The 15,071-nt window shown below is 39.1% G+C and overlaps 3 protein-coding genes across 7 annotated transcripts; 2 read left to right on the top strand and 1 right to left on the bottom strand.

Annotated features, from left to right (window-relative positions):
* The first annotated feature begins 700 nt into the window (after positions 1–700).
* On the top strand, positions 701–6,108 carry rsrc2 (arginine/serine-rich coiled-coil 2). Of its 4 annotated transcripts, none has more exons than XM_041042775.1 (10): positions 701–800; positions 1,866–2,007; positions 2,229–2,269; positions 3,502–3,665; positions 3,795–3,926; positions 4,043–4,159; positions 4,504–4,589; positions 4,684–4,943; positions 5,077–5,166; positions 5,287–6,108. In XM_041042775.1, the coding sequence occupies exons 1-10, from the start codon at positions 795–797 to the stop codon at positions 5,470–5,472; spliced, it is 1,224 nt and encodes a 407-aa protein (XP_040898709.1). In that variant the 5' UTR covers positions 701–794; the 3' UTR covers positions 5,473–6,108. The 4 variants fall into 4 exon arrangements, with proteins under 4 accessions (XP_040898709.1, XP_040898708.1, XP_040898712.1 ...); XM_041042774.1 differs by having other exon boundaries at positions 4,681–4,943; XM_041042778.1 differs by lacking the exon at positions 4,043–4,159.
* Positions 6,109–6,239: 131 nt separating this feature from the next.
* On the bottom strand, positions 6,240–8,377 carry si:ch211-110p13.9 (uncharacterized protein LOC562347 homolog). Of its 2 annotated transcripts, none has more exons than XM_041042779.1 (4): positions 8,136–8,377; positions 7,694–7,823; positions 7,445–7,578; positions 6,240–7,261 (listed from the first exon to the last, which is right to left on the bottom strand). In XM_041042779.1, the coding sequence occupies exons 1-4, from the start codon at positions 8,253–8,255 to the stop codon at positions 6,485–6,487; spliced, it is 1,161 nt and encodes a 386-aa protein (XP_040898713.1). In that variant the 5' UTR covers positions 8,256–8,377; the 3' UTR covers positions 6,240–6,484. The 2 variants fall into 2 exon arrangements, with proteins under 2 accessions (XP_040898713.1, XP_040898714.1); XM_041042780.1 differs by having other exon boundaries at positions 7,694–7,798; positions 8,136–8,350.
* Positions 8,378–8,918: 541 nt separating this feature from the next.
* Positions 8,919–14,879, top strand: zcchc8 (zinc finger, CCHC domain containing 8). Its single transcript, XM_041043178.1, has 14 exons — positions 8,919–9,099; positions 9,265–9,307; positions 9,401–9,475; positions 9,762–9,864; positions 9,953–10,030; positions 10,167–10,270; positions 10,486–10,551; positions 10,671–10,731; positions 10,831–10,967; positions 11,093–11,235; positions 11,361–11,467; positions 11,946–12,032; positions 12,366–12,486; positions 12,799–14,879. The coding sequence occupies exons 1-14, from the start codon at positions 8,925–8,927 to the stop codon at positions 13,713–13,715; spliced, it is 2,217 nt and encodes a 738-aa protein (XP_040899112.1). The 5' UTR covers positions 8,919–8,924; the 3' UTR covers positions 13,716–14,879.
* Positions 14,880–15,071: the final 192 nt, after the last annotated feature.

The raw sequence follows: 15,071 nt of genomic DNA, 5'->3' as shown, positions 1-15,071 counted from the left end.
TACAACTTCCCTGGTAGACAACGTAGAAAATCTGCCTCCTTCGTGAGGACTGGCAGAAATAAACCCCAGCCACAGCCCGTATTTTAATGTTATCCACTCGCAATCCCAATCTGACCCATTTAACTGACGAGGCTTGTTTGAGTTTTAAGATCGAACTAAGCGCTGCCTGACAGGCAAAATATAGGGAACAATATTGAAGTCAAATTCACACAAGGAGGTGGGGCATTGCAGAAGTATCCGGGGAGCCGTGTGGCGTTGCCAGGTTGGATTCGTTTCGGGTTGTGCGGTCCTACTACATTTTCAACAGTGGTTTGAAGATTAGGGCGCTTTTATTCACCAGACATTCTTAAGACTATTGAATCAATTGGAGCAAATAACGAGGCACTGACAGGTTTGACAAGTTTATAAGGAAAGAATGGCCGAGCAGCCTAAACCAGCTCATCAAACTTCACATAATTCAGCGCCCACAGTGGTTATGTGCTATATAACTACATATAATTGAGTTGACATCATTAAAACTGTTTTATTTGATTATTGTTAAATGGTTATGGTTATTTATTTGTTTTTCCACGTATTTGCTGTTCACTTGCTTCTTGTTTGGTCCCTTCTATCGATCTGGGTTGAACAACTGTTCGTGATTCTCCTGAATCTGGGGGACTGAAGAAGTAAAACCTGGCAACCCAGATCAAATTAGCTGAGCCACACAACGGCTGTTAGCAGTTAGCTACCTCTCCGGGATCGTTTGCACAGTCAATACAAAAAGCGGTGTCAGATATACAGTGTACTTCAGAATTATGTCGGTAAGTACCATCATACAACCATAATCAAGACATAAGTAAATGGTGCAACATCCCAATGGCATTACTATAAATTTACAGTTGTATTCAGAAATCAGTTTTTCTTAAAGATGGCGGTTAGCATTGGTTAGCTTAGCAACCTAGCCAACGCTATAATTGCTCTGTGATGGACGTAGGAATCACGAACACAGAGGGATTTAGCTGATCTAGATATCGTGTTGGATAACTGGCTGTTTATTTTGTTCGACTACGGATTCCCTAATAATGGACGACACGTCTGTCCAAAAATAAATATATATACACTAAATACGCTATACGATTAAATGCACTGTATGGCATACATATATATGTTAAATACGCCATACAGTTAAATTCACTATATGGCGTATTTCAGAGCAGCGCAACTAAAGAGGATGGTCACAAATAAAAATCAGTCACAACTACTTAACAGTGTGAAGACCTGTGAGATAGAGAATATTTAATGGACTTTAAGACGATTTTGTGCTATTCTTAGAGTATATTGAAAGCGTTGTTTTTTGTTTATATGTATCGTAACTACTGGCACATGAACTAAATTATACCAAATTGTTAGTCTTTACCTTCTGCTCGGACTTTGTTGTTTAAACAAGTATTCAAGGATGCCACATGTATACCACAGGGTGTTCAAACAATGCAGAGCATCATAAAGCCTGTGCAAAAGACAACAAAGACAGAACATGGAATTTTAAAGGCAGTGGTTTTTCCCAGAAAGACAGTGCAGAAACAAAGATTGGGTTAAACCGAATTGAGTTTACTTTTAATTACATTCCCTCTGCTGATAAGTGGCCTTAAACAATGGGCGACAGGAGACACAATACATAAAGACTCTCTAAATGAAAAGTTTGTTGAACGTGATTTCGGAGTATGTGGGTTCAAATCTTAGTTTTATGTCAAGGTTTACCAATGGGCAATGAGCTGATCTTAAGAATGGTTCACACTACCTTTGGACATGTATGCAACTGGCACATCACAACTTTTGCTCTGCATTGATTTGCTGGTGATGGTTTTTCTTTTATCTGTATGTTGCAGGCAAGTGACAACGACTCGGTCGACTTGACCAGAACAGGGTCCCCAGTTCATCACAGAAAAAAACACATGGAGTCATCCAGATCTCCGAGAAGCTCCAGACACCACCATTCACGGTCAAGGTCACGCTCCAGGGACAGAAAACGTTAGTATTCAGTAACAGCATGCAGACAATGCTGAAAATGTCAGAAAAATCTGGGCCACAGTATATCATAAATATAAAGCATAAAATACTCTATACAGTAGCTTTAATGTATGTTTGTCCGAATGTGCCAGTTCCCAGTCTTGTTTGTTTCCTCATGCATTTGCCAAAAAGTTCATTTGGAAATGTGCATTTGTCAGCACTTTGCTTTCTGCTGTTTCCAGGTGACAGAAAACACAGACGGAGTCGCAGCAGGAGCAAAGAGGTAATTGATAAATTCATTTCTATGGTTAGAAACACATTTCTTGTGATTTTGAAGGCCTTAAGTTATAGTCCTTGTTAGTTTTAGGCCGAGGTGAGTATGTTTCATTAGGTTTAATATGCTACAGTAACCAAAATTAAGAATGAAAGCAATAGATGGAGATGGGTTTACTCATATGGAAAGGGTCCTTTTTTTACCCTCCATATGCAGACATGTCTCAAAGGAAGCTTTCATCCTTGGATATCTGTCATGATTTGTAACCATGTTAAATGGTGAAGAGTAGATTTTTTTTTCCTTTTATTTTTTGTTAAATCCTGTGTGTAGATCACATGATAACATTTCTACAATAAATCATACTCAGCGTGCTAATGCACGAAGAGACTCAACAGAAGACCCTGCTGACATAGCAAAATAATATGTCTACTACTGGGACAGGTAACTATCTGCCATTCAAACTCACATTTGTCTCACACAGTAGAAAAAATGAAATTAACTTTTGTATCTCTTGCAGTTCGGGATGTGCATAAGTAATCTAATGACACTTTCAATGGTTCTAAAAGGAATATTATGGTGTTCTTTCCAAAGCCTATGCAAATTGCAGTTTTGCCTGTTTTAATAATTTATCTGTTTAACGAGTAACAATTACTGTCTGAACCATGTTCACATGAGATGAACAAGCGGTGACTCTGCTTCACGATAATTTGGCTTAAGATGTAGTATAGGCAAATTAAACTTGGCAACAAAATACATTTTAGAAATGCTAATTTTTAATTTAAGAAATGTATCAATGTTTTAAAAAGTACATCATATGCCCATCCCTTCTACCTTTCAGTGGGTTCAAGTTCAAAGCATTTAGGTAATATTGAATTGTTGATGTTGCCAAACTGACAAACCACATTTAAGGTTTTTTTTTTTCCCTCAGAATCAGATCTAAAGGTTTGCATGCACACTGTTGAAAGATGTGAGAGGTTCCAAACATGCTGGTTTGATTAATTCCTATTACATATTGAAATTATGCAGTCGAGTATGTCCATACCACAGATATGCCCACAGTTGCAATCATGTTCTGAGAATGACACTCTGTAAATGCTATGAAACTGGATTTGAAATGACAAGGTTTCTCTTTTCTTTTTTTTAAACTTTAAAATTTATTACATACCATCTGCTGTACGCCATGGTACTAACTCTTTTTGTTGCACTATTTTCCTGAAAGAGACAACTTCTTCTTAAAACAGGCACGAAAGAGGGACTCGGAGAAGCCATCAAAATCACACAGAAAAACAGATGAGCACCAAGAGCAAGAGAGACTTTCAGCTGAGAATGGAGAGGAGCGCTCCAGACGCAAAGACAGGAGGCCCTCCAAGGGCCGGAGCTTGTCCAGGTCACACTCACGAGAGAGGTTAGTCTGGTCAAAAAACTGTGGACTAGTGATCTCATTACAGACCAGCCAACTTTTTAGAGTTACTCCTGATCATTAAAAATGATAGCACTTTATTTGATTCATATTGATGGATGTTGTCATTTTCAGGCGGCATCACAGCAAAAGCAAGGACAAACGGCGATCACTGTCACGCAGCCGGGACAGGAAGAAGAAGGCTAGGTCTCGCTCAGGTTCAAGGACCAAACACCATCATCATAGCAGAAGTCGCAGTAAGAGCAGGTGGGCTTAACTGAAATAAGTATAGATTAAGTGTATTTGAACTTTTGTCCTCCATGTTGGCCATTCTACACATCACTAACAGTATGCTCATTGAATTATTCGGACTGTTCCACCAGGGAGCGAAAGAAAAAGAGTGAGAAAGTGCGCAGAAAGAGTCGAAGCAGGTCTGTTAATTCACCTGCCTTCCGAGGCCGAAACACTGCTATGGATGCACAAGAGGCCCTGGCCAGAAGGTAACGCAGCAGCTTACTGCGCATTTACAGTATAGATGGCAGGTCATACTTAGGGAGTTTCATTACATCTGGCAAAAATGTTAATTTAGACTCAACAATAAATTGATGAATTTGATGGTCAAAGGTCAAGGTCAAGCCTCACAAAACATGTTTTGCGCTGTAACTCAAGAATTCATACACTAATTATGAAAAAATACACCCAATATCTTTTATTACATATATGAGTTTGGACAGACATGGATGTAACCTGCAACTTGACTAGTTGGCAGAGGCAAACAACCGCGAGGCAGCCATTCTAGTGTAAATCACCTGAGTAAAAGGATCTTCACTCTTTTTCTTTCCAGGCTGGAGAGAGCCAAGAAACTACAGGAGCAGAAGGAGAAGGAAATGTTGGAGAAGCAGCAGCAGCAACAGCAGGAGATAGCTGCAGGTGAGAAGTGCTTATTGTACCAGGTTTGAAAGCCTTGATGAGTCAAATCTGTGTTCAGTTATTTATGCCCGTCTGTGTATTTTGTCTCCAGTAGCCGCCCCTATCGCAGCAGCAGCTGCTGCTGCAGCCGCTGCCTCAAACCCTGCCCTCAATGTGGCAGCCCTCCTGGCCTCTGGGACGCAGGTCACGCCTCAGATTGCCATGGCAGCACAGATGGCAGCTCTTCAAGCAAAAACTCTGGCAGAGACTGGTATTGCTGTGCCCAGCTACTACAATCCATCCGCAGTAAACCCCATGAAGTTTGCAGAGCAGGAGAAAAAGAGAAAAAAGCTATGGCAAGGAAAGAAGGATGGGGTAAGATTTGATTTTGCTATTGTTACTTATTTATCCACCAATGCTATGCATGTCTAGCTTTACCTCCTCAAACTGTCTAAACAGCCTCTTGAAAATATATACTCTAGAAAAGGATGTATTTTTTGTTTTTAAGGATAAGTCCCAAACAGCTGAGTTGTGGGAGAAGCTAAACTTTGGAAACAAGGACCAAAACGTTAAATTTCGCAAACTAATGGGCATTAAAGTAAGTATAATTATTCCACTTAACCTTTGTGTTTGATACTTCAGTTAAACCTTAAAGCATAACTTTCAGCTCTCCAACCTGAAACCTCACAGAGTTAAATTGAAGTTGCTGTCTGTGCAGGGAAATGACGATGCCGAAGCTTCCAAACCACTTAACGACGACGGCTTGAAGACTCTTCAAAAACAGGAGGAAATGTTTAGGAACCTCGACGTTCAGTATGAGATGGCTCGGTCTCAGACGCACACCCAGAGGGGAATGGGCCTTGGCTTCTCCTCCTCATTCTCCCGTGGAATGGATTCTATCTAGTGCCAAACCTTGACTGTCAATGCCACTCATTGGATCATATAGGACTACCAATTCATCGCTAGCCTTCAAGCTTGCATGGATGTTGCTCTGAATCTGTAATTTATTTATAGACAAACATCTCACTTATTGGAACATTTTAATGTAAATAGTCAGATGCTGAGTTTGTCTCAGTGCTGATTAATCTGTACATCTTTGGAAAAGGAAGCATCGGTTTGACGAATTGATGCTGTTTAAAAATATTTGTTTTGAATAATGTGATAGCTTTTTTTTTTAACTCAATATATATATTGATATGTGATTGAACATAAACTAAAAATAACGTGGTTCAAGTGAACACTGTTTACATCCATTTAGCAAAAGGCATCTGAAGTCACTGTCATTATCAGACTCCCCTTAGTTTCATTTCTCCTGATTAGGAAGAACAAACAGTGGGATATGATATATATTGTCTTGAGGATTGCCATAGATACAGATGGATCTGAGACAAGAAATCACATATTTCAGATATTCTTGAAATAAATTAGTTTTTGTGTTGAATAAGGCTCTTCATACCTCACCTCATTAATTTTTTATTTCATGTGGTATGTATGTTGATTATTACACTTTGGTTCAAATAAAGTTAGCGCTGTTACAAGGGCTAGGTGTTTAGGAAAAAATGTTGTAACTTCAATATATATTTCAGTATAGCAAATGGAGGCAAAATTATTACGAATCAAACTAATGTCAAGTTAAATTAATTGTGGTTAACTGTTATTCATTACATTGTACATTTGTTAAACTATATAAAATTTTAATATCAAAATATATTTTCATTGAAAGCTGAAAAACAATATTGAATTGTTACATAGCCCTAGTTGTTACCAAACCTGACTGACACTGTGTGCAGCAGAAAAGAGACTGTCCAAAAGAAGAAAGTATAACTTAGCATAAAAAATAGACATTTATTTTAATACTGGGAGTTGTTGAGCTAAATTGCAGGTCTTTCTGATGATGCCCATGTGGAAATCCAGTCTCATTTACATATTAGACTGGAGTACAGCACATGAGCCACACCAGTGATGAGGTTGTGGTTTGCAAACTCGAGGATAAGGAGCAGGATTGGGTATTCACTGTGTCTCTTCTCCAGGTTGGACTCCCCACTTAAGCCCATCCAGTGAAGCAGCAGTGTTTGCATGGCATCTGGGAATAGTTCTGTGGCTAGTTCCTCAGCAGGCGGCAGGTCACTTATTCGCTCAATATGCTGAACTTTAAAGCCCTCCACTTTTTGACTAATGCTACTGTTGGCTGCATGAAACTGCTGGCCCAGCCATTGTCCTATACAGCTAAGCAGGTAACTTGAATACACAGAGCCCCAGTCCTTGGCCTTTAGGAGGGTTAACACAGTTTGCGTCACATCCTTTTCTTCTAGAGTTCCATTTGTGTACTGATCAATGTTCTCCAATAGCAGCAAGACAGTTTCCAGTTGTTCTGTGTGGCTCTGACTCTCTGAGCAGAGTCTGTCATCCAAGCTGTGCAATTTTTGTCTCACTGTGGATAAAACTGCTTGGCTTCGCTCAGTTTGCAAGCTCTGGCTAGGAAAAGAACAATAATCATGATCTGCTGATGTGTCACCTGTGTCAGTGCCACATTCATCCACCAATTCCCTGCCAACCTGACAAAGCTGAGGTTGTGACATTTCATTTCTTGAATCTATATCACGCACGCTGCTGGATACTGCAAAGTCGAGCTGCACACTGAGGCTGTAACTGGCATTCAGAGGGCTGTCATTTATCTGTGATTTCCAAACATCCTTACAGGGGAAAGACCAAAAATATATCAGAAGATTATATAAATATATATATATATATATATATATATATATATATATATATATATATATATATATATATATATATATATATACACACATATAAAAAAAGCAAACTACACCATGCAGAGACATACATAGATAATAATGTGAACGGTACTGTACCTGGAAGTTCTCCAGCACAGCAAGCTGCTCTGGCTTACTGTACATTTCAAAGGCTACTCGAAAAAGTCCTTGAACGCTGTAGAACCAGAGGCTGTTATTTGCAGTAGGTACCTTCAGCCCATGAAACCTGAAGGCTGCAACAAATGACGTGGGAAGACAGCAGCATTAGGTGTGAGTGTCAGTGTATGTATGTGCATTGGGGCAAGTCAGTGTTAAGTCACGGTTTTGTCTGGTACTTTTTTTTATTACCTGAGGAAAACTGTACTTTTGTAGCCAGTCCTTTCTTGGCAAACTTGGCGTGGTATCTGGGATGGTTCTCTGTGCGGATATCAGTACTGGAGAAGACATCAGCTCCTAAATACAAAGGAATCACTGGACCCTGAAACAGATGAACTGTTAGGCCACCTTCCTATGAAGTCGTCCATTAAAATGTGAAGATGGGAAAACGCAGTTTTAATATATAAAAACAAGAAGCTCTTGTGTCTCTTACTTACTGTTTGTGTAAATGACACACATTTTAATATTCTGTATGGCACTTTAGACAACGTATCGGTTTTAACAAAACTCCCTCTGATTGGAGAACTAATATAAAATAAAATGTAAAGTATGTGACTGACATTTGGTCCCTACTGGCTGGAGCTATGATGATGATAATGGTCATCAACATCTTTGAACCTGCAGTGGCACTCACCTTTTGGGGACACTCTGTTAGCCTGAACGATGTCAGGTCCACCAAGTAAATAAAGCGAATTTTCCGTGAGCCCACGTCCCATTGCGGTAAGTTTAAGTAGATAGTTGAGCAACTTGACATTGCTGGAAGCAAATGAAGCTTCCCAGTCAGTCACTATTGTGTCTTGTCCAGTGGAAAGACTAAATACTTTTACTTGAATGCAGTAAACGAAAGCGAAGAACTCAAACGCCTGCCACAAACCGCACAGGAGGAACGGAGGGGAAACATTTGACCTGGAGTATTTTAAGCCCTCAGTTATGTCTTACAGACCTAGAACCGGCCTGCGTATGGTTGGAGAGGACGTAAACAGAAATTTTCTAAAGCAAAAGTACTAAAAACACGCTGCACTACGTAAATATAATCAGAAAAATGTGCTCAAATTATCAAAAGTAAAAGTACTTGATGAAGAAAAAATGTCCAGTATGACTCTCATATTCTATCATCAGATTATCATTACTAATAAGTCAATGACGATGCAAAATGCTTAAGAAATGTGGCCATTAAATTGTTGTGTGGTCCTCTTTATGATGTTTGCTTCATGTATAACCTACGAAAAGATCCTTCCCTCCTTTTCTTGTATGATTTAAGTAACCTGTAATACAACAGTGTGGGCTAAAAAATAACCCAGAACATCCTCGTCCAACCATGTTTATATCTCCTTACCACGTGACATAAGTAGGACCAATGAATACGAAGTGTAGTTGCTTTGACCTCTGAACTCTAGTTCCTACGCCGCACAGTTGGGTAAAAATGGCTGAAGTTGATTTCGGGGATAGTGAGCTCTTTCAGCAGCTTGATGACTCCGCGCCGCCGGTACCGACGCACATTCGCTTCACAGATGATGAAGAAAACCAGGAGGAGACGAGCCAGCTTCGGAGCAGGCTGGAGGAGTGTGATGACTACATTCAAAGACTCACTGAGGAGAATATCCTTATGTCAGACGCGCTCTGTGTATGCTAGCACTGTTGATGTAGCACTAGCTATGGGTCTCATAGCACCGTGAGCCTCTTGTATGTGTAACTAATATCTATTTTTTTTTTTTTTTTTTTTTTTGAAAGCGTTCTCTCTATTTCCTTAACTCGTAGAGCACATAAATGTTTAAGAAGGAAACTGAACATCCTGACACGGCCGAGGTAATGGGCTGGCACTTGGTATTAGGAACTGCAAAAATAACGAACGAAACAGTTCACCGACTAAACAAGGCTAATTTTTCTCTGACTCTACAGCGGCATCACAATTAAAGATGTCAGCATCGACGGGCCACTCCTGCAAATCCTTTACACAAACAACGGTATTTCAAAGTGAGCAGTGTTTTCTTATTCGTAACTGACCTGTTTGCAAACCTGTGGTTTTGTATCGTCTGTCTTTGTTGTAAAGCTGAAATGGTAGAAATAGTTTTAATAATGTTAATGTCCGTGGTAAAACATTTCTGTTTGATTTAACATGTTTTTTAGTTTTTATAAGCTCAAAGTTTATTAATGACCTTGCTGTGTGTGCGCCCCACCACAAATTTGTTACTGAAATACTATGTTAGGAATCATGAAGAAAAAAAACTAACAACAACAATAATAAATGTCTCCCATTTAGGCAGTGTCGCCAAGAAATTGAAGATTGCATCTGCAGTGTGATTCTGAAGCACCAGAAAACAGGCCATGATAAGAAAAAATCCTCCTCTCTCATGAAACCTCAGGTATTTACCCAGGATGTATTTTATTGTGATTATTATTCATACAGTTATGATTTTAGAAATAAATTAACATGTTCTTCCTTCTATACAGAATTCAGCTTTTGTTCTGGATGAAGATCCGCTGAAGTCATCTTCCAGTAGTGTAAAAACAGCAACAGAAGCCTTTAAAGTGAGTATTTACTGGTATTCTTTGCGGTTTGCATATTGCACATTTTCTTAGCCCACTGGGAAAAATGGCTTGGTTTCATATAGTGAACATGTTATACTGACATATCATAAATGATGTTCTCATTTTTCTGTTGTAGGTGGTCGGAAGTGTCTTATATTTCACTGCTTTCAGTGTTGATAAAATTGGACAGCCTCTGGTCAGTGAAAACCCCCAGATGACAGATGGATGGGACATTCCAACGTATCTTTTAGTCTGCAAGGTCCTTTGTTTTCTACGCATTATGTTAAGGAAGAAGATTTTTTTTTTTTTTTTTTAGAAAATTTGCCTTGATTTATTTTTTTTTAAATCTATGTTTTATTTTGAAATGGGCAGCACATAAGCAGGACTTGAGATAATCAGATAAGTTCTATTGCAGCATGGTCAAATGGAATATAATTTCCTGAATTGTGGCAAAGCTATCACCAGGTTTTCAACCAAGTTGTCGGAACAGATGGACAAGAAATCGAAATGAAAGACAAAAGGTACAATTTATTAAGGGAGGCTTACTTTAGTGTCCATTGTCTGTGTACAACTTGCTTTGTTTAGTTGGCATGTTGCATATTACTGTATAATCAGTCTATTATTGATCTGTTCATTCTAGACCCAAGTCCATGTGTTTCAACTGCGGTTCCAGCAGTCATCAACTAAGAGACTGTCCAAAGGTATGAATAATATTTCATTAATTTGGCATGAACTGAAGTTAAACACAGAAGCAGAGTCAGAACTTGATTTACTACATTTTTGTGTTGTCACATCCCTAGCCTAAAGACATGGCTGCAATTAATGAGAGAAGAAAGGAGTTCAATCAAAACCACAACCAGGCCATGCAGAGTAACCAACGATACCATGCTGATGAAGTGGAGGAGCGGTTTGCCAAATACAAGCCTGGAGTAATGAGGTAGGATTGTTAGTTTGTACAAAATAAAAACAAATATCATTTAACCACATTTAATATCTACTGGAACAAGTAAAATAAAAATCTTGGTTATTGAATGTTTTTCACTGTGTTGTGCTTTTAAACAGTGAGGAGCTGTTGACAGCACTGGGAATTGATGGCAGCACCCTCCCTCCTCTGATTTATCGCATGAGGCAGCTAGGCTACCCACCAGGTTGGCTCAAAGAGGCAGAGATGGAAAACTCTGGCTTAACACTGTATGATGGAAATGGTATGTTTGAAATGAAACTGAAAATTGTGTGTTCCCACTGATTTTCATTTCTTTTGAGCATAAGGATGTTTCTGAAATGTACAGATGTTGGGCTTAATCTGTGTGTTTTTTTTTCTCTTTTGTAGCTTCAAATAATGGCAATATATCAGACAACAGAAACATCTCTTATGATGTTTCCAAACTGGTAGATTTCCCAGGGTTCAATGTACCTACACCAGAAAAAGTGAAAGATGTAAGGCTTACATCTTTTTTTTTTTTCAAATGTGTTGCATGCATTATGTTTTTTTCTTCTTCGTCTTTAACACAAGAAAGATAAGAAAATCCTTTATTAGTCCCACAGTGGGGAAATTGCATTTAGCAACAGCAGGGGTACAGTACAGTAAGTAAAAGTAAAATATAAGTAAGAGACCAATATGGCCAGAACAAGATTAAATAAATACTATTCCAACAGTAGAATAACTAAGAGACTAAACTAAGAAAATAGCTGCTGTAAAAAATAAAATATAAATAAATATGAGATGGCATTAGCATACTTGGTTTATGCAAGTACTGCAGCATGGATTCACTTGGAGCTATGTGTATGTATAAATGATTTTGTATGTGACATAAATGCAGTACTCAGGTCAGAGGTTTCTGTGCATTGTGGCAGAAGGGCGCTTTAATTGCATGTCTCATACTGTTCTGTGTTTTTTTTTTCCCCCGACCTCCAGGAGTTCCTGCAGTATGGTTCGATTCCAATGCAGAGCAGCCACATGAAGCAAAACTATGCAGCCTACCTGTCCAACAACTTTCCTATGGTAATTATCTTAAAGTCCCTCAATTATCTTCAAGTTCTTCTCAAAGCCTATAGGCCACACCTCCTTCCTTTCAGATGTTTTATAAGAACTCCTGTAGGATTACTATAACACTATGGTAGAAACTTCAGTCTGCCTTTGCTTTATATAAAAACAGTCTACACTGTCCACACGCAGTGGATGCCCATTCTTCATAATCCCACTTAGAAACCCAGTCATACTGACCTAAGTGCGCAGTCCTCTCTGTCACTTCCAGCCTCTGTATTTTTATATTGATACACTTTATCGGATCCCTCATATCGTCTCATTCCACATGTCATTCTTGCTTGCCAACAGCCTGGTGCCACCAGCAACAAGAGGCGCCATGAACCTGACTCATCTCCACAGCTAAGGAAAAAGAATCGGCCCAGTCCTGATCACAACTCAGACAGGAGCTCAGATATGGACATTGAATCAGGTAACTGTTTATTTTGGTTACTTTTTCCAGCTGGCACATTATGTGCCTTAAATGTCCAGAGTTATGTTTTAACTGTAATTTTTGTGATATTAATTTCTATATCTAGTGATCTTTTGTTCTAATGACTTGATATGTAAAATACTGTTTTGTTTTGTTTTTTTGTTATTTTTTTTTTCTTAAACATTGCCCCATTGCTAAAAGGATATGTTCTATTTTTATTCATAATAGAAATGCTTACTAATACTTGAATCAGTTGCCTCTTTGTTTGGTAGTTTTTAATCTTTTGGTGACTTCATTCATGTCCTCTCCCAGATCCAGGCACACCTTATCATAATCGTGGACCAGGTGACTTTCAGTTCCAACCACCACTGCCCCCTGGCTCTCCCTGCTTCAGTTCGCCTCCTCCTTTACCCCAGGGCACTCCTCCTGCTACACCCACTCGCCCACCTCTCCCTAAAGGTACACCTCCTCCCACACCCACCAACGGCTCTCCTGCTCTGCAAGGGCAGAGCTGGATAGTAGTTGATCAGACTGTGGAGGAAGCAGAGGATGACCTGACGCTGGAGGAACTGGAGGAGCAGCAGAGGCTGATTTGGGCAGCTCTAGAAAATGCTGACACTGCCACAAATAGTGACTGTGAGACACCTGCAATTGGAACACCTGTACCCAGTTCACCCAGTGTGTCCACGCCGGCACATATTGAGACAGAAACGGAAGAGGCTGAGGAGGCAATGGACACAATGAGACCTGCAGAAACTTGCCATAGCAGTAAAAATCAAAGGGAACCAGAAGTTCAAGAGATTTGCCTTGAGAGCCCTGGACCGATCAAAGTTGAAAAAGACAGCCCTCAGAGTCCTGAACCAGTGAAATCCCAAGACGATAGCCCTCAGAGTCCCGGTCCAGTCAAATGCCATGATGACAGCCCCCAGAGTCCTGATCCAGTCAAATCCCGGGAAGACAACCCGCAGAGCCCTGATCCAGTCAAATCCCAGGAAGACAACCCGCAGAGCCCTGATCCAGATTTCTCTAGTGGGGGTACTGGAGATTGTGCTTCTCCTAAGCATGTTGACAAGATAATAGCTGTTCCTCATCGGAGCAAGTTTGCAGCTGGCATTGTTCCATTTGAAGATACACCAGAATTCACTGAAGTTGCTGAAGCCACAGGGACATACCTTAGGATCAGAGACTTACTTAAAAGTTCCCCTCGAAATTTGGCAAAGAAAAAATAATACTAATGTCTTGTTCTGAAAAACACAAGGGTTCGTGGATATTTTTTAAGGAAAAACTTCAATTTTCATTTTCATCTCCATCCTATCAAGCTTTTTTTATAGCTGTTTTTTTTTTTTTTTTTAACCAAATTGAATGTCTATGCTGTATATACATTTGATCTGTAAGCATACAGTAAGGGGGGGGCAGTTGGGGATGATGCAACAGTGATGGTTCGAAGGTTTGGAGTAAAAAGTCTCTGATTTTTTGGAGTAGTTGTGTTACTTGGCCTGTTGGTTTTTATTGTAAAATTTGTAAAATAGCCATTTCCTGATCTGTCTTAATTATCATATCCTGTTGTTTAAATGGCTTTTTCTATTTTTGTCCTCCGTGAATTGCTCTAAAATCATTAAGTAAACCTGCTGGAATCTGCTTCAGTGCTTTATTTCATCTGGTGACCTTACCTAGATGTGGGTTTGATTTCATTTTGCTTTATGTTGGTTATGTTGGTTGTTCAAATCTATTTATTCGATTTAAAACAACTTTAAAGGGGCAATATGATGTTGTTATTGTTTATACTTGTTTTAAATTTAACTTTCTTTTAAGTCAAGAGAATTTCCCAATATAATGAATGTCAGTTGTGTTTCTTATGATTGCTCAGTCCATCTTTCAAACTATTAATACATACAGTGCACTCCAACACGCCCATGCATATAGAATACTTTCCATTAGATTTGTAAATGACTTGCACATACCTACATACATATTTATGCCAATATACATGCACACACAAGCACATATGTCTGGGTGTGCTGAATCTCCAGAGAATGACAATGACTTAGCTTTATGCAAATTCCTGTGAAAATGACTATCTACACTCATGCCTTTTGTTATAATGCTTATCTTGCTGTATGTTTACGTTAGGTCCATCTAAAAAAGAAATCTGACCTATCTTGGAATTCAGATATGTTTTTCCCCATTGTTTTGCTGAATTCTGACTTCCAGTTGTTTTTCAGAATTTAGATCTGATTTTAAAATACTGGCATTACATTCTTAACTTTAAATCCCTTCTTAAAATTCTGAGCTTAATCAAGCATGTTTTACACAAATCCCAAACTCAAATGTGAATTGGGTCTTATTTTTAATTACAGACAGCATATATTTTCCTTTAGAAAAAGATTTTATGCTTGATTAATAAAACTGTTAGACAATATAACTTGTGAACTGCTCCACTGTGTAAACCTGCCAAATTTACCAACCATCTTTGTGTGACTCACTTGATTGTAGCAGTAGAGTCTTCTTTTGTCAGGGAACTAGTTTGCTCTCTCAAACGTGAGGGAGTGCTCCATCTCACTGAACATATAATCTTTGGTCGGCAC

The sequence above is a fragment of the Toxotes jaculatrix genome, chromosome 7, assembly GCF_017976425.1.
Source record: "Toxotes jaculatrix isolate fToxJac2 chromosome 7, fToxJac2.pri, whole genome shotgun sequence".
NCBI classification, from domain to species: Eukaryota; Metazoa; Chordata; class Actinopteri; family Toxotidae; genus Toxotes; species Toxotes jaculatrix.
This window is presented reverse-complemented; position numbering and strand designations above follow the sequence as displayed.